General features: G+C 38.6%; 1 protein-coding gene and 1 non-coding gene across 6 annotated transcripts in view; both read right to left on the reverse strand.

Moving 5' to 3' along the window:
* The window catches only part of RC3H2 (ring finger and CCCH-type domains 2), a 16,339-nt gene extending 6,860 nt beyond the window's left edge, over window positions 1-9,479 (reverse strand). For 3 of the 5 annotated variants that reach the window (XM_029086737.1, XM_029086736.1, XM_010174985.2), the window contains exons 1-12: window positions 9,218-9,479; window positions 7,665-7,782; window positions 6,973-7,206; window positions 6,129-6,304; window positions 5,503-5,703; window positions 4,972-5,104; window positions 4,606-4,724; window positions 4,149-4,261; window positions 3,232-3,540; window positions 2,254-2,468; window positions 851-1,278; window positions 251-421 (exon numbers count right to left, since the gene is read on the reverse strand). In XM_029086737.1, the coding sequence (XP_028942570.1) occupies window positions 251-421; window positions 851-1,278; window positions 2,254-2,468; window positions 3,232-3,540; window positions 4,149-4,261; window positions 4,606-4,724; window positions 4,972-5,104; window positions 5,503-5,703; window positions 6,129-6,304; window positions 6,973-7,206; window positions 7,665-7,782; window positions 9,218-9,448 (2,448 nt within the window). In that variant the 5' untranslated portion in view covers window positions 9,449-9,479. Of the gene's footprint in view, window positions 1-208; window positions 422-850; window positions 1,279-2,253; window positions 2,469-3,231; window positions 3,541-4,148; window positions 4,262-4,605; window positions 4,725-4,971; window positions 5,105-5,502; window positions 5,704-6,128; window positions 6,305-6,972; window positions 7,207-7,664; window positions 7,783-9,217 lie in introns of all 5 variants that reach the window. The other 2 variants (XM_029086735.1, XM_029086738.1) reach the window with 2 other exon arrangements.
* LOC114818890 (small nucleolar RNA SNORD90) lies at window positions 5,193-5,308 on the reverse strand. The gene has a single exon (XR_003766304.1). It is a non-coding gene; the product is annotated as a small nucleolar RNA SNORD90 (small nucleolar RNA).
* Window positions 9,480-11,737: the final 2,258 nt, after the last annotated feature.

Genomic DNA, 11,737 nt, shown 5'->3' on the forward strand with positions numbered 1-11,737 from the left:
AGATCAGTAAAGTTACATTTCCTTTAGTGAGGGTAAATTAAATCATTTAACTTCTTGACCTTTTTGCAGCTATCATGTTTAGCATCACTACAACAGTAAACTGAATGCATTCATTATTAGATACTGCTTTCCTTTTGCTAGAAAACTGAATTAATTTTATGAACAATAACAGAAAAATCTTTACCAGAATTAACAAATGGCATCTTACAGAAACAGGAAGGCAAACCAAAAAAGTTCTTTGGCTTCCTACCTCTGTGCCAAAATCTACGCTGAAGAGCGGAGAAGGTGGTGTGGGAGATGGTGTTGCCATAGGAAGGGTCGACGATACCAGAGGAGTTTTCTGCGTGTGGTATTGTGCCCATTGCTCCGGCTTCCGTCTTAATTGCTCATCATAACCAGTCTTCAGATGACCACAAGGCTCCTAGCAGTAATAAATACAGGACTGTATATCTTATCCTACTCTAATCAGAAGGCAAATGCTTGCACAGGACACACCTGGACCCCCAAATTCCCTTGGGTCTGTAACTTTCCATTGGTATCAGTAGGATTTGTAGGAGAACCTGGCCCATGTATGGCAACTCAAATCTTAAATACATAATTAATTCAAACAACATGCATGGTAATTAGAGAAGCTGAGGGGATATGGTCCTAATGCAGATTAGAATAGTCTAATTGTACAAGCCCATTTTAATAAAGTTAAAAAAAAAACCCAAGAACTTTGTCCAGGTCACATGTTTTGACCAGTGTAACCCCAAATAAACCGAAGAGTTCTATGCTAATTATTTACCAACTTTTCAGGAACGACCTTCAGAACCTAGACTGCATCCTTCCCTTTCTGGCTCTCACTTACCCTGGGTAAAGGCACGGTCCTCTGTTCGTTTGGAGGTTGACAAGCCACAGAGTAATACCCATCCAAAGAGTTGTATCTCTCACGTAACGATGTCTGATAGACAGATGAGTGCATCACATCCATGGGAGGTAAAGAATTGCTCCTAATAATATCATCTCGGGGGTACATCTGCGGGCGCCAGATGCGCCTGCTGTCATAAACTGGAGCATACATTCCAGAAGGGACAGGAGGAACTGGTCCATACGGCTGCGGAGGAGGAGGTTGGTAAGGAGAATTCAGTCGATCTCGAGGGGGAAATGTACTGTAATGATCGGCATATGGCACGGAAGCAGGTGGGAGGGAGGACTCTGGAACGTTATTGGACCTCACAAAGCGAGGAACACAGGGAGCCACACCAGCTGGTACTGTTGGAGGTGGTGGATAATATCCTTAAAAATTGGAAAAAGGCATATTTAATGTAACCACAAATGACCCAGAATTTTACACCTACAACTGTAAATAGTGTTAAGTACCTTTAGAGAATGAAGAGTCACACTTTACAGACCTGTTACTGACCCTCTCATGTTTCTGTAGAGTATAATTTCATGTATGACAACCATATTTGCAGGTGTAGTGCTGACCCTTTACCACCTTGACCCAATTTGGAAAATGGAGTTTCTCTGAGACTGCTCCTACGTCCTATGGTACAACTATGAAACTGGAAAGACTGCATCTTAAGCACTTCTTTATACAGGAAGTTAAAATAGTTCCCTGAAATAAAAAGGTATTTTGCTTAAAAAAAATAATTCCAAAAAATTCCAAAGGTGCATAAATAACCATTTCACACTTGGCTTACTCTTCTTTCTTTGGAGAGGATTGTCTGAACTCCTCTACCTTTTGTTTTTAGAGCTTATGAATGACCTGACACTATAACATCTAACTAATTGCTTGAACTTAAACATGCACACTGCAACCTAAAAAGATGACTGAAACTTTTCAAGAAACATTTGAGCAAGCACAAAGATGTGCAAGCCTCACAGCAGAGGATGCTATGCCTCTGGGTCTGAATCCTGCCTATAGATACCCTCATGGTTAGGGCATGAGGTGAGCAAGCCTAAATAAATGCAATTAAATGCTAACAAAGGAAAAAGCAGATGAAAGATCTTGAGGTTCAAGTTCTTCTGGATGCTTAGGTACAACTTGCATCACATACAGCACACAAAGACAAGAACCAGCAACGCTGGGAACAAACTACACATCCCTCCCATACTCAGATTAGTATTCCATTAAGTGAAGATTCAGCTGATATTTAAAAAAAATATAAAAAAAATATCCAGAAAACTGATAAAAGTGATTTCTCAGCATTCAGGCTTATCTAGAGAAAAATTCAGAACTATTTTTGATTCAGTGCTCATCTCACTCACCTGTCTGTGGGTACTGTGGAACTTCATACGACAGCTGAGTCCTGGGATCTTGGAAATATTGAACGTTGTCAGAATGTGGAGGGTAGACAGGTACTCTGGGAACAAACGGGCTGGATTTTGGAGGCACAGAATTAACTTCTGTTCCAATATTAGGAGGACCAGCTGAGGTAGCTGCTGCCTGGCTTACAGGAGTCTTGGGTGGAGAACCAATTTTACTGAAAAGGATTACCAAGAAATCATTAAGTAGATCTTTACTTATTTCAGTTGGTCATCTCTCTGTGTATGCTCCCATGTAATGTGGAAATCTGGGCCATGTCATTTCCTGTGGAATTTTACTTTTCATACCCCAAATTGATACTACTATTTCATCTCAGATTTTCTCCTAAGAGAGCTCAAAGGTGCATATATATGTTTTGGTATGTACCCAGAAGCTTACATCCTGCTTGTAAGTGCATTCTGGTAAACAAAAGGCTTTGAAAAGTTCTTTAAAGGCTCTGTGCTTCCCAGAGAAGTATCCAAAAATTTTTAAAGGAAAACCCCCAAACTAGGAGGTTTCCAGGATTATTAAGGGACTATGCACTACACACACCCTCCTTGGTTTCAGGAAATGTCAAATTTTGAGTGGAAGTTTTTTTGTTTTACTTTTATGCAATAAGCCAATAGTAAGTCAGATACCAGGTTGAGAACAACAGAATAAAAGATAACAGGAGACATTTATCATTTTATCTATATTGCATGGGAGTATTCAACAGGCAAAACAACCAATACTGGCCCTGACAACCTGAATCCACAGACTCTGTATAATGGTATCTGTACTGCAGCACAAGACCTTACACAACTCTGCAGCCAGCGAGCACCAGCAACAACCGCAAGCCAGGAGCAGAATTCAGTATCTATTGTTTGCCATCCACAAACTCCACGAGGATCTAAAAGCAAAACGTTGTGCTTAGTTATCTTGATGAAAAAAAAGTTACCTACTTTTCAGGTAGTGATTCTGTAGGGGATCCAGAAACATTCTGGCCATTGGCTCCAGTCTTCCCTCCCTTCTTGGTGCTCTCCAAAGCTCTCAAGGAGGTGTCTGCACAGCGAGGGATCAATTGGGGAACACCACTTTCTAAATTAGCTATTCCATTAGTACTTGGCACCATCTTCCCTGTTGCTTCAGGGGTTCCTATGACAGAAATGACATTTCCTGTTGTGGTTGAGACGGTGCTATTTACGCCAACTTTATTTAGAAGGGGGAATGTTCTCACTGTTGCACTGATTTTTTTGTTCCTCAAGCGATACCTATAAACAAACACATATACAAACAAACAAAAGACATTAATTAAAAAGTGCTTATTGGGCAGTTTTGTATATTTGTAAAACTAGCAAAAGGAAGGGATTGACAGGAACATGATATAAAAAAAATTACAGGACTTTAACCTGGTGCTTATTTTCAACAACCTGTCAATAGAACATCAATGTCTTCCTTGTAACCGAAAATCATCCCTCCTCCTAGAAGATCCACTTCTGTTGTTCTTTGGAAATGGATTTGGGTGAAAACAGCTTTGAGAATGCACACATTACATACTATTTGAATAACTCAATTCCTCTATCAATCAAAATGTAATTAACATTCTCTTTCCTGCAGGTGATATAAGCAGGCCCTGATAGACACTGAGCCTAAACTCAGTTTCAGGAAAGGAAATTTTACTTCATATAAGATAAAATAAACAAACCTGGAATGAGTTTACAGATATTGCTTTACTGCACCTTCAATTTCATGTAAAGAGTTGCCACTTCAAGAGATTCACAAATACTTCTGAATGAATAAATGCATAGAAGAAACTGCTTTCAAAATGCTATGAAGATTGCTTGGATTTAAATTGGAAAAAAAAGTCTCCCACACTCACTTTTCAAGCTCTTCCTGAGAATGAGCAAATGTACAGTTTGTTCCTCTTGGACATCCCCCTTGCTGTCGAAGGTCTCGGCACATACTTGTTTTGTATTTGCTATTTGGCTGAGGCTTTAAAAAAAAACAAAACAAAACCACAAGACATTCCAATACATATCTACATAAAAATAGGCTTAAAATACACACAAACACATCCATGAGATCCTTTTACATTAATCAGAAAACTAAGGAAATTTCTTGTTGATGGCCTAAGTACTGTGCCATTGTATGGATCTCTCTACAGCAAGCTCTGCTGCGTTCCATATTCAGTTCTCAAAACTGAATGCAGTAAATAACAGTATCATCAGTTATTTCACAGAGAAAGCCATCAATATTTCAAATCAATAGTAATATTTCAAAGTCTCATCTTTCAGTAAATGTACATCAAGACATCAAATGCAACAAACAAATGTTACCTGTGGAGTTTCATGGCCTTTTCTACTGTAATTCTGAATGAAATCCACCAGCCCATGTACCACAGTCTTTACAGCAACCATTGCATTTTCCAGCTGCTCCCATGTTGGAGACGCTGCATCTAAAATTATTAAAAGCAGGTTTGTCATTCTGTCAATAATTACAATAGTATAAAGAGTGAGAGGCAGCTCTTCTGGTACTTCAAACCACCAAGTACTAGGACAGAGCTTAGAGAGCCCTGAAGAAGAGTTTATGATATACTATGCTAAGGAACAGGAATTCTGAAACCAGGAATGGAGGTTATCATATTAATAATTTACTTGATATGAAAAATATCAAGAAATGTTTTAAAAGCTTGACTAGCATACCTGGATTTGGATCTATGTTTGCCAGCAGCTCTAAGTGAGGTCTCAGCCTGTTTAAGTTTGCAGGATCCCCTGTGCGCTGCAAGACAATTGTCAATTCTTGTACGCTCTTTGCAAAAGATTCTGGAGACTGGAGCTAAAAACAAAGTGAGTATTAGTGTGCTGCATCTTGCAACTGTGAACTACTAATCTTAAACAGATTTACATTAAACTGGTTCCTCAATGCAATAGGTAGTGTCTTCAGATGGCATATAGAGAGTATCAGTGGAGAGAAATTTAATTTCTCAGCTCAGAATCTGCCCTATGAAGCTTCATCATAAGACACTAAAAAGGGAGTGAAGACTGACTGGAAAACAAAATATCTTCATAAGAAGAATACACTACAGTAGGGAGAAAATCTTCCTTCTAGTTCTAACTAATACTTGGTATAACCAAAGACAGAATGTTAACTCAAGTGGTTCTTGGATTTTTATTATAACATTGAATAGTCAAATCTAATCCCACAAAGACACTAAAATCATCCCTTTGACGAACCTTGTCAATAATGGATTGCATGTGTGATTTATGTGCCAAGTCACCATACAGAAGGGAAGACCATTGTTCTGGTGATATTCGAAGTCCTGCTTCCATGGCAATGTGAACAATTTGGGCATCATGTTCTCTCCGTAAAGCCTCATAGCTTCGAAACTCTTCTTTAAGTTGCATCAAAGAAGAATCTTCATCCCTTTTAGTGACCTAATAAATAGTAATAGTTAAATACTCCTCCTTTAACAAAAAAAAATACATCTCCAACTCCAGCAGAAAAAGACAGTTACACAGCACAAATCACAGTAGTATTGCTTTTGGACATTTAGCAGATGTTTTCTTCCATGTATTCATCCATGTTAGCAGTGCACAGGCAGAACAGCCAGCTCTTCAGTTTTTACAGGATCACAAGTGTAAAACTATACCAACTCCACTAATTCCAACTAGGAAAGCAATCAGATTTGCTTAAGTTACAGATGATACAGTTACCCAATATTAAAGAATGACTTAAAGAAACAGGCAAGTGCCCCGAAGTTACTTAAATAACACAAAGAAAAAAAATAAATTAAGATACTGACATTTAAAGAACAAATGAACAAACATATTTGAACAAACTCCAAATATTGGCATTTTACCTTAAAGCATGATGCTCTATACAGTAGCTGCACAACATGACCAATGCTCGTTTTAGAGGCCTGAGGAAATCTTGGTTCTAGCCTTTGTACAACAAAAAGTACCAGAACTTTTCTTGAGAGTGCAGAGCCATCTTCCAGCGCCAGTAATACAAGTTTCAGTGCCTCCTCTTGCATAGCTTTAACACACAAAAATAAAAGGGATTTATATCTTTCACAGATATTGCCAAAAAACAGCAAGGCTATCATCAGTTACTGGAATCAAGAGAGGACTATTTCCAGTTTAAACATAATTTCCTTCTCATTTCTGTGCTTGGTTTAGCAACATTCTTTTGAAGAATCTGCTGTTTCTATCAAAGATATAAATAGGATCATTATAAATTTTAAAATTCAAGTATACTGCAACTACAGTTAGGCTGACTGCATTTACAGCTCAAGCATGAACAGGAGAGCATTTGCAGTTTCCTATCCATTTCTAATCCCAGGCAGCAGTACAACCAGCCTGTGTTACAGTTACACTGCACTACAAACTGCAGAAAGCATGCTTGTTTATACTCTTTTTTGCCACTATTTTTGTTTGTACTTTGTTTATACTTTTTTTTTTTAAATACTTCCTCATAATTTTGAAAGACGGTTAAGAAAGGATGAGGGGGAACCCAAAACTTTAAACCAGCAGATTTTACAAACTTGTAGGGTTTTTTTTTTCCCTCCTTTCTCCCTGGCAAAAAGTTGAAAATTTGAAGTACTTACATCTTCAATCAAACCAAAGAAATTTCCAAAGAATGTTTTTTTGTGTTAGGAAAAAGTACAGCTAAATATACTGTTGCAGATTCTACAGGTACTTTACCTGGTCCTAGAAACTGGCATCCTCGTGCCCTGACAGCAGCCCAAAGATTGGCAGAAAGCTGCTGAGGATTTTGGTGCTGCAAGATCAGTTCTGTCACGGTTCTCTCCCCCAGTGACCGAGCTGCTCTCATAGCTCTAACCCGACCTTCTTCCTCCACCAGCTGACAGTTCACCAGCGTCACCAGCTTTCTTTGCATCGGACGGCTCAGCGCGCTCTGATTCAAGCTTGCAACACCTTCAAAGAAAGCGAGAAAAGGCAAACTGTTGCTTCTCATCAGATACATTTATCTGCATAAGATAAACAAAAATGTCTAATATGAAGTGTCTTTTTCTAGGACTTGGATACTTGTCACAAGTATCTTCCCTTCTCTTCGGCAACTCTGTGTAATTCATTATCAAAGAGAATTTTAAAGTCTTAAGTTCACATCAAACCCATCCTTTGAGGAAAGTTCAGCTTCAGTACAAAGGTAGATCCAAGGAAATAGTATAAAATAAAAAAGAATATTTTCTAAACTTAAAAGAAATTTAAAACTCATCAAGTGTGACAGATGTGAATAAGCTGTGAAAGATGTTAAGGGAAAATTTATTACAAAAATGAGAGGATTATCCCATTGACTCCTGAAATCAGCGCTGAAAACACAACGCTGTTAAAAGTAAGCTACGGCAAAATGCTGCTGTTCAGTAGAGACTCACCTTTTCCTCCACTTAATGGCTTTAAGTAGAGTGCCAAATCCTCAACACATTTCTTTGCTACTTCATAATGTTTGTTCTCTCCTACATTACTCAACTTTACTGTCTGATGGTCAGGTACCTAAGAAAATGCAAGGGGGAGGGAGAGGGAGAAGAATTATATGTACCCAGGTAACCCATCTGATATACCTCTGACGGCACCAACATCACTACTACTAATTACATAACACTGCAGATGTACACGGCTTTTTAGAGAAGTAAAAGCCAGGACCCACCCAAAGTATGCAGGATGGAATAAGGAATAACAAAAAGGACTCAAGATGAGGATGAGGGTGATGAAAGCTTACTTTTGTTAGTACTCAACACGTTAAGAATGAAAGTGGGATAGAAAACAATAGCCAAGGTCTAATGAGAAAGTACTCAAAAGCTGAACGAAGAACACGAGATCTGAGAGGATGCTCAGTGTACAAGATCAGTGTGATTTACTACAGAGAGACAAGGGAAGTTGTAAGACAAAACTAACCGGCAGGAAAACATGACAAAAATCAAATGCAAAGTTAAAACATAATTTAAGCATAATTTGGGCATGCTGAAATCTTCAAAGAGAAGAACTAGCAAACTTAACTTGGTGGAAAAAAACTCAAAGTAGAGTAACAAGGTCAGACAACGAAAATAGAAGGAACATTAGTCACAATACATGGAATTTCAAAAAGTTAGGAGACCAGGAAAACCAATGTTTTAAGATCAAGGCAGTGATCTGACACAAGCTTAGAAATAAAAAAAGCACCAAAAGGAACATGTGAACTTCAGAAACAAAACCACTTTGACATATAGTGTTATTACCAATAGTTGTGTCAAGGCACCTAATAACACATTATAAAGCAAAGTAAAAAAGCATCTTCTCACTGCATCAGCTGGCTGCAACAGCAAGAGTAACAGGAAAAAGCATATGAATCAGTGTGAGGTGAACAGACTTATTTAGTCTCCATTAAGTGCAGCACTGATTATATAATCGCTGTTTTGCCACTGCTACGAGACAGCACGGGGAACATTCCTGGCCCGATTAGCCAGTGTCTGAAAACACAACTGAAAAGCCATCATCAGGCATATTTTAAAAAATAAATATATATATATGCACACACTTCTGAAACTTGGGTTAAACAGCTAGCTATTTTCAGCTATGTGACACCTAGAAACAAGACTCCTTGGAAGAGTACGATGAATGAGTGCAACCTGCAGGGTCCCTTTTCTCAGGACAATTGTCTATTTTCTAATAAGGATTTATCCCCAGTCACAGTTCAAGAGCTTTTTTAAATGAGAATTCAGCTTACAACTAGCACATGTTTTCATTTTATGAGAAGAGAATGGTCCTGAAAATGGTGTAGTTGCTTTTAGAGTACGTATGGACTTTGTAAATATTACAAAGTTCAGGTCTTACAATTTTTTAGATTAAAAGGAGGGAACAAAATCAGCACATACATTGCAACTGGCATGTTGCAATAACTAAAAATGGTAATAACACAATGTGGCAAAACAAAGAGCTGCTTAAATCGTACCTGGGCTCCAACTAACTGGAGGAGTGCAAAGTTGACGGGAAGCACGTCGATGTCGGTGTTGATGGCAGTCTGGTCGAAAGGACATGCCTTGCGATGGAGCTTGTTCAGGCAGGTCTTACAGACAGTGTGAGAGCAACCTAAGCTGATGGGTTTGTGCACATTCTCATCAAACTCGTTGTAGCAGATTGGGCAGGACAGAAATTCTGTCCACTGAGCTGCCTGCACAGGCATTGTGGAAGCTGGACACTTGTTTAGCAGGCTAGAAGACCATTATTTCACTGTACTATGTTTTGGCAGCTGTAAGTGAATAACAGAATATTTAAAATATGCTTTCTACTAATTTGGAATTATTTTTCATTAAACCCCACCACCACCATTTCAATATTTTACAGAATAAAACCAAATCCTTACGTTTAAATACTCAAAGAAAAATCCAACTTTGTATTAGTTTAATAATTGTACCAAAAAAGGCCCATTAATCAAATTAATGCAGACTACCATAAGTTGAAGTCGAACCTATCCACAATAAATAGCTTTACAGTTCTTTTCACAGGATTAAATACACCTTGAGAGTAGGAAGAGGAAGATATTCATTGGCACAGAAAGCACAAAGGCACGAATCACAGTAACCATCTCTCACGTTATCTCATCTAACCTCAAGTTTTCAAACCCCTGAAAGCGCTCCCTGGTTGTAGAATGGGGAGAAAACACAATTTTTAGGGTTTTTTTTTGTGGGGTAGGGAATCAAAATGTTACTTCCATTTGAAGTGAAGTGGAACAGTGCCTTCCTTCTGCAGATTTTACTCAGACTTAATCGGACACCAAACTAAACACAGCTTTGTTGTTTTTTTTAAACAGACACATTTTCTCTTTCTGTAGAAGACAAATCAACAAAAGTGAAGAATAATAAGAAAACACTCAAAGAATAAGAGATTAGTTTTTAGTATTGTGATTCTCTTGTGCTACTTCTCCCTTTTCTTCCAAGAACCCATTGGAGCACTCAAGGGCAGCGATTGCTGTATTCAATTTTACTTTTCACATCTCTACCTTTCCCAACAGTGAAACTCCACTTCCATGAACTCACAGCGAGAAAATCACTGATGTATTGAAAATCCAGGTATTTAGGACAAAACTTATCATAAAGCAAGCAATAACTTCAGGTGGCTTGCTATTAAGTCTTCTCTCTTGAAACATCTCGCTCTGTGCAGTAGTACCACACAAATCAATGACAGCAATGCACTGCCAAGAAAATATGGATTTATAGAAATTGTTCTGAAAGATATTCCACCTTCTAGAACTTACATCCTTGAAAAAGCTAACAGGCCAAAGCAGTTCATGGAAATCATTTTACATTCAAGCTTTCAGCATGAAGATTTAAATTCACAGCTTCACCTAGGAGCTAAACAGCCCCACCCTTTGCTGCAATGTGGACTTTCGATGCAACCTAGAGACCAGCTAGTTCACTTCAGGGCTATGAACAAGCTTCTCTAGCAGCTTGTTAGAAATGCAAATATGCAAATGTTTTAATTACTTGTTTAACATTCTTTTTTTTTTTCCCCCCTCTGATGATGGAAAAAAGGTAATTGTTTTGAGGAAGCTGAGATCTCCCCTCTGCATTTCAACTCAGTAACTCTTTACTGCAATTCCATTGTTGGCTGTGCTACAGTTTAATTAATGATAAAGTATTGGACCATTGAAATAATTACTGGAACACCAAACAGACTCTATCTGTGGCTGTATTTTATGTTAATTATGACCATCTGTTTAGAAACCCTATTTAGTACTATGAACATTCAGTGCCCTTTAAGTAACAGGATTCTTGTACAAGATGTCCTTATCTCAGTGAGTTTTTCAATATCACGCAGTGATTTTTCCCCCCAAATGAATTCCCATAGTAAGTGTAAAATACAACAAACTGAAAGCTGAACCTGCCCCTCCAAAACCAAACTGCTGAGGTAACACTTTCAACATAAGCCAGAATATTCACATGCATGGGACAAAACAGATTTTCATCCAACTTCTAGGAAAGCACAATCAAAGCTCTTGCAGGGATGAAAAAACCCTGCAGTCCTCTCTAATCTGCTCTTGCTACGTGTGTCTTTTAACCAAGGAAATTCCAAAGCAAAACAAATAAAAGCAAAACCAAACAGTGAGCCAACATGCCTACCAAGACTTTGCATTCCTCTCTAAAGAACTCCATCATTTTCTTTAGCACATCTACTTCAGCTTCCCTACTAAAAGAGCAGGACAGGAGATGCACAGAATTGTGAAGTCTTGTGGGAAACACTTTTCTTAAAGCTTTTTGCCAGCGCGACCAGAAATGTCAAGATACCAACAGTACCGCTGGCCTAGGAGCTCTCAGTGTTTTTTCACCTGGCTGCACCGCGCAGGTAAGAGCACAAAGCAGGTGAGTGGGAAGGGTGCTACCACCAGGACTCACACAGGGGAAAAAAGGGGGTAAGGAAAGCCTGGGACACACAGCTCAATTGTTAATACCTTGCTGGTCACTGACAATCTCCT

The sequence above is a fragment of the Antrostomus carolinensis genome, unplaced genomic scaffold, assembly GCF_000700745.2.
Source record: "Antrostomus carolinensis isolate BGI_N321 unplaced genomic scaffold, ASM70074v2 scaffold25549, whole genome shotgun sequence".
Taxonomy (NCBI): domain Eukaryota; kingdom Metazoa; phylum Chordata; class Aves; order Caprimulgiformes; family Caprimulgidae; genus Antrostomus; species Antrostomus carolinensis.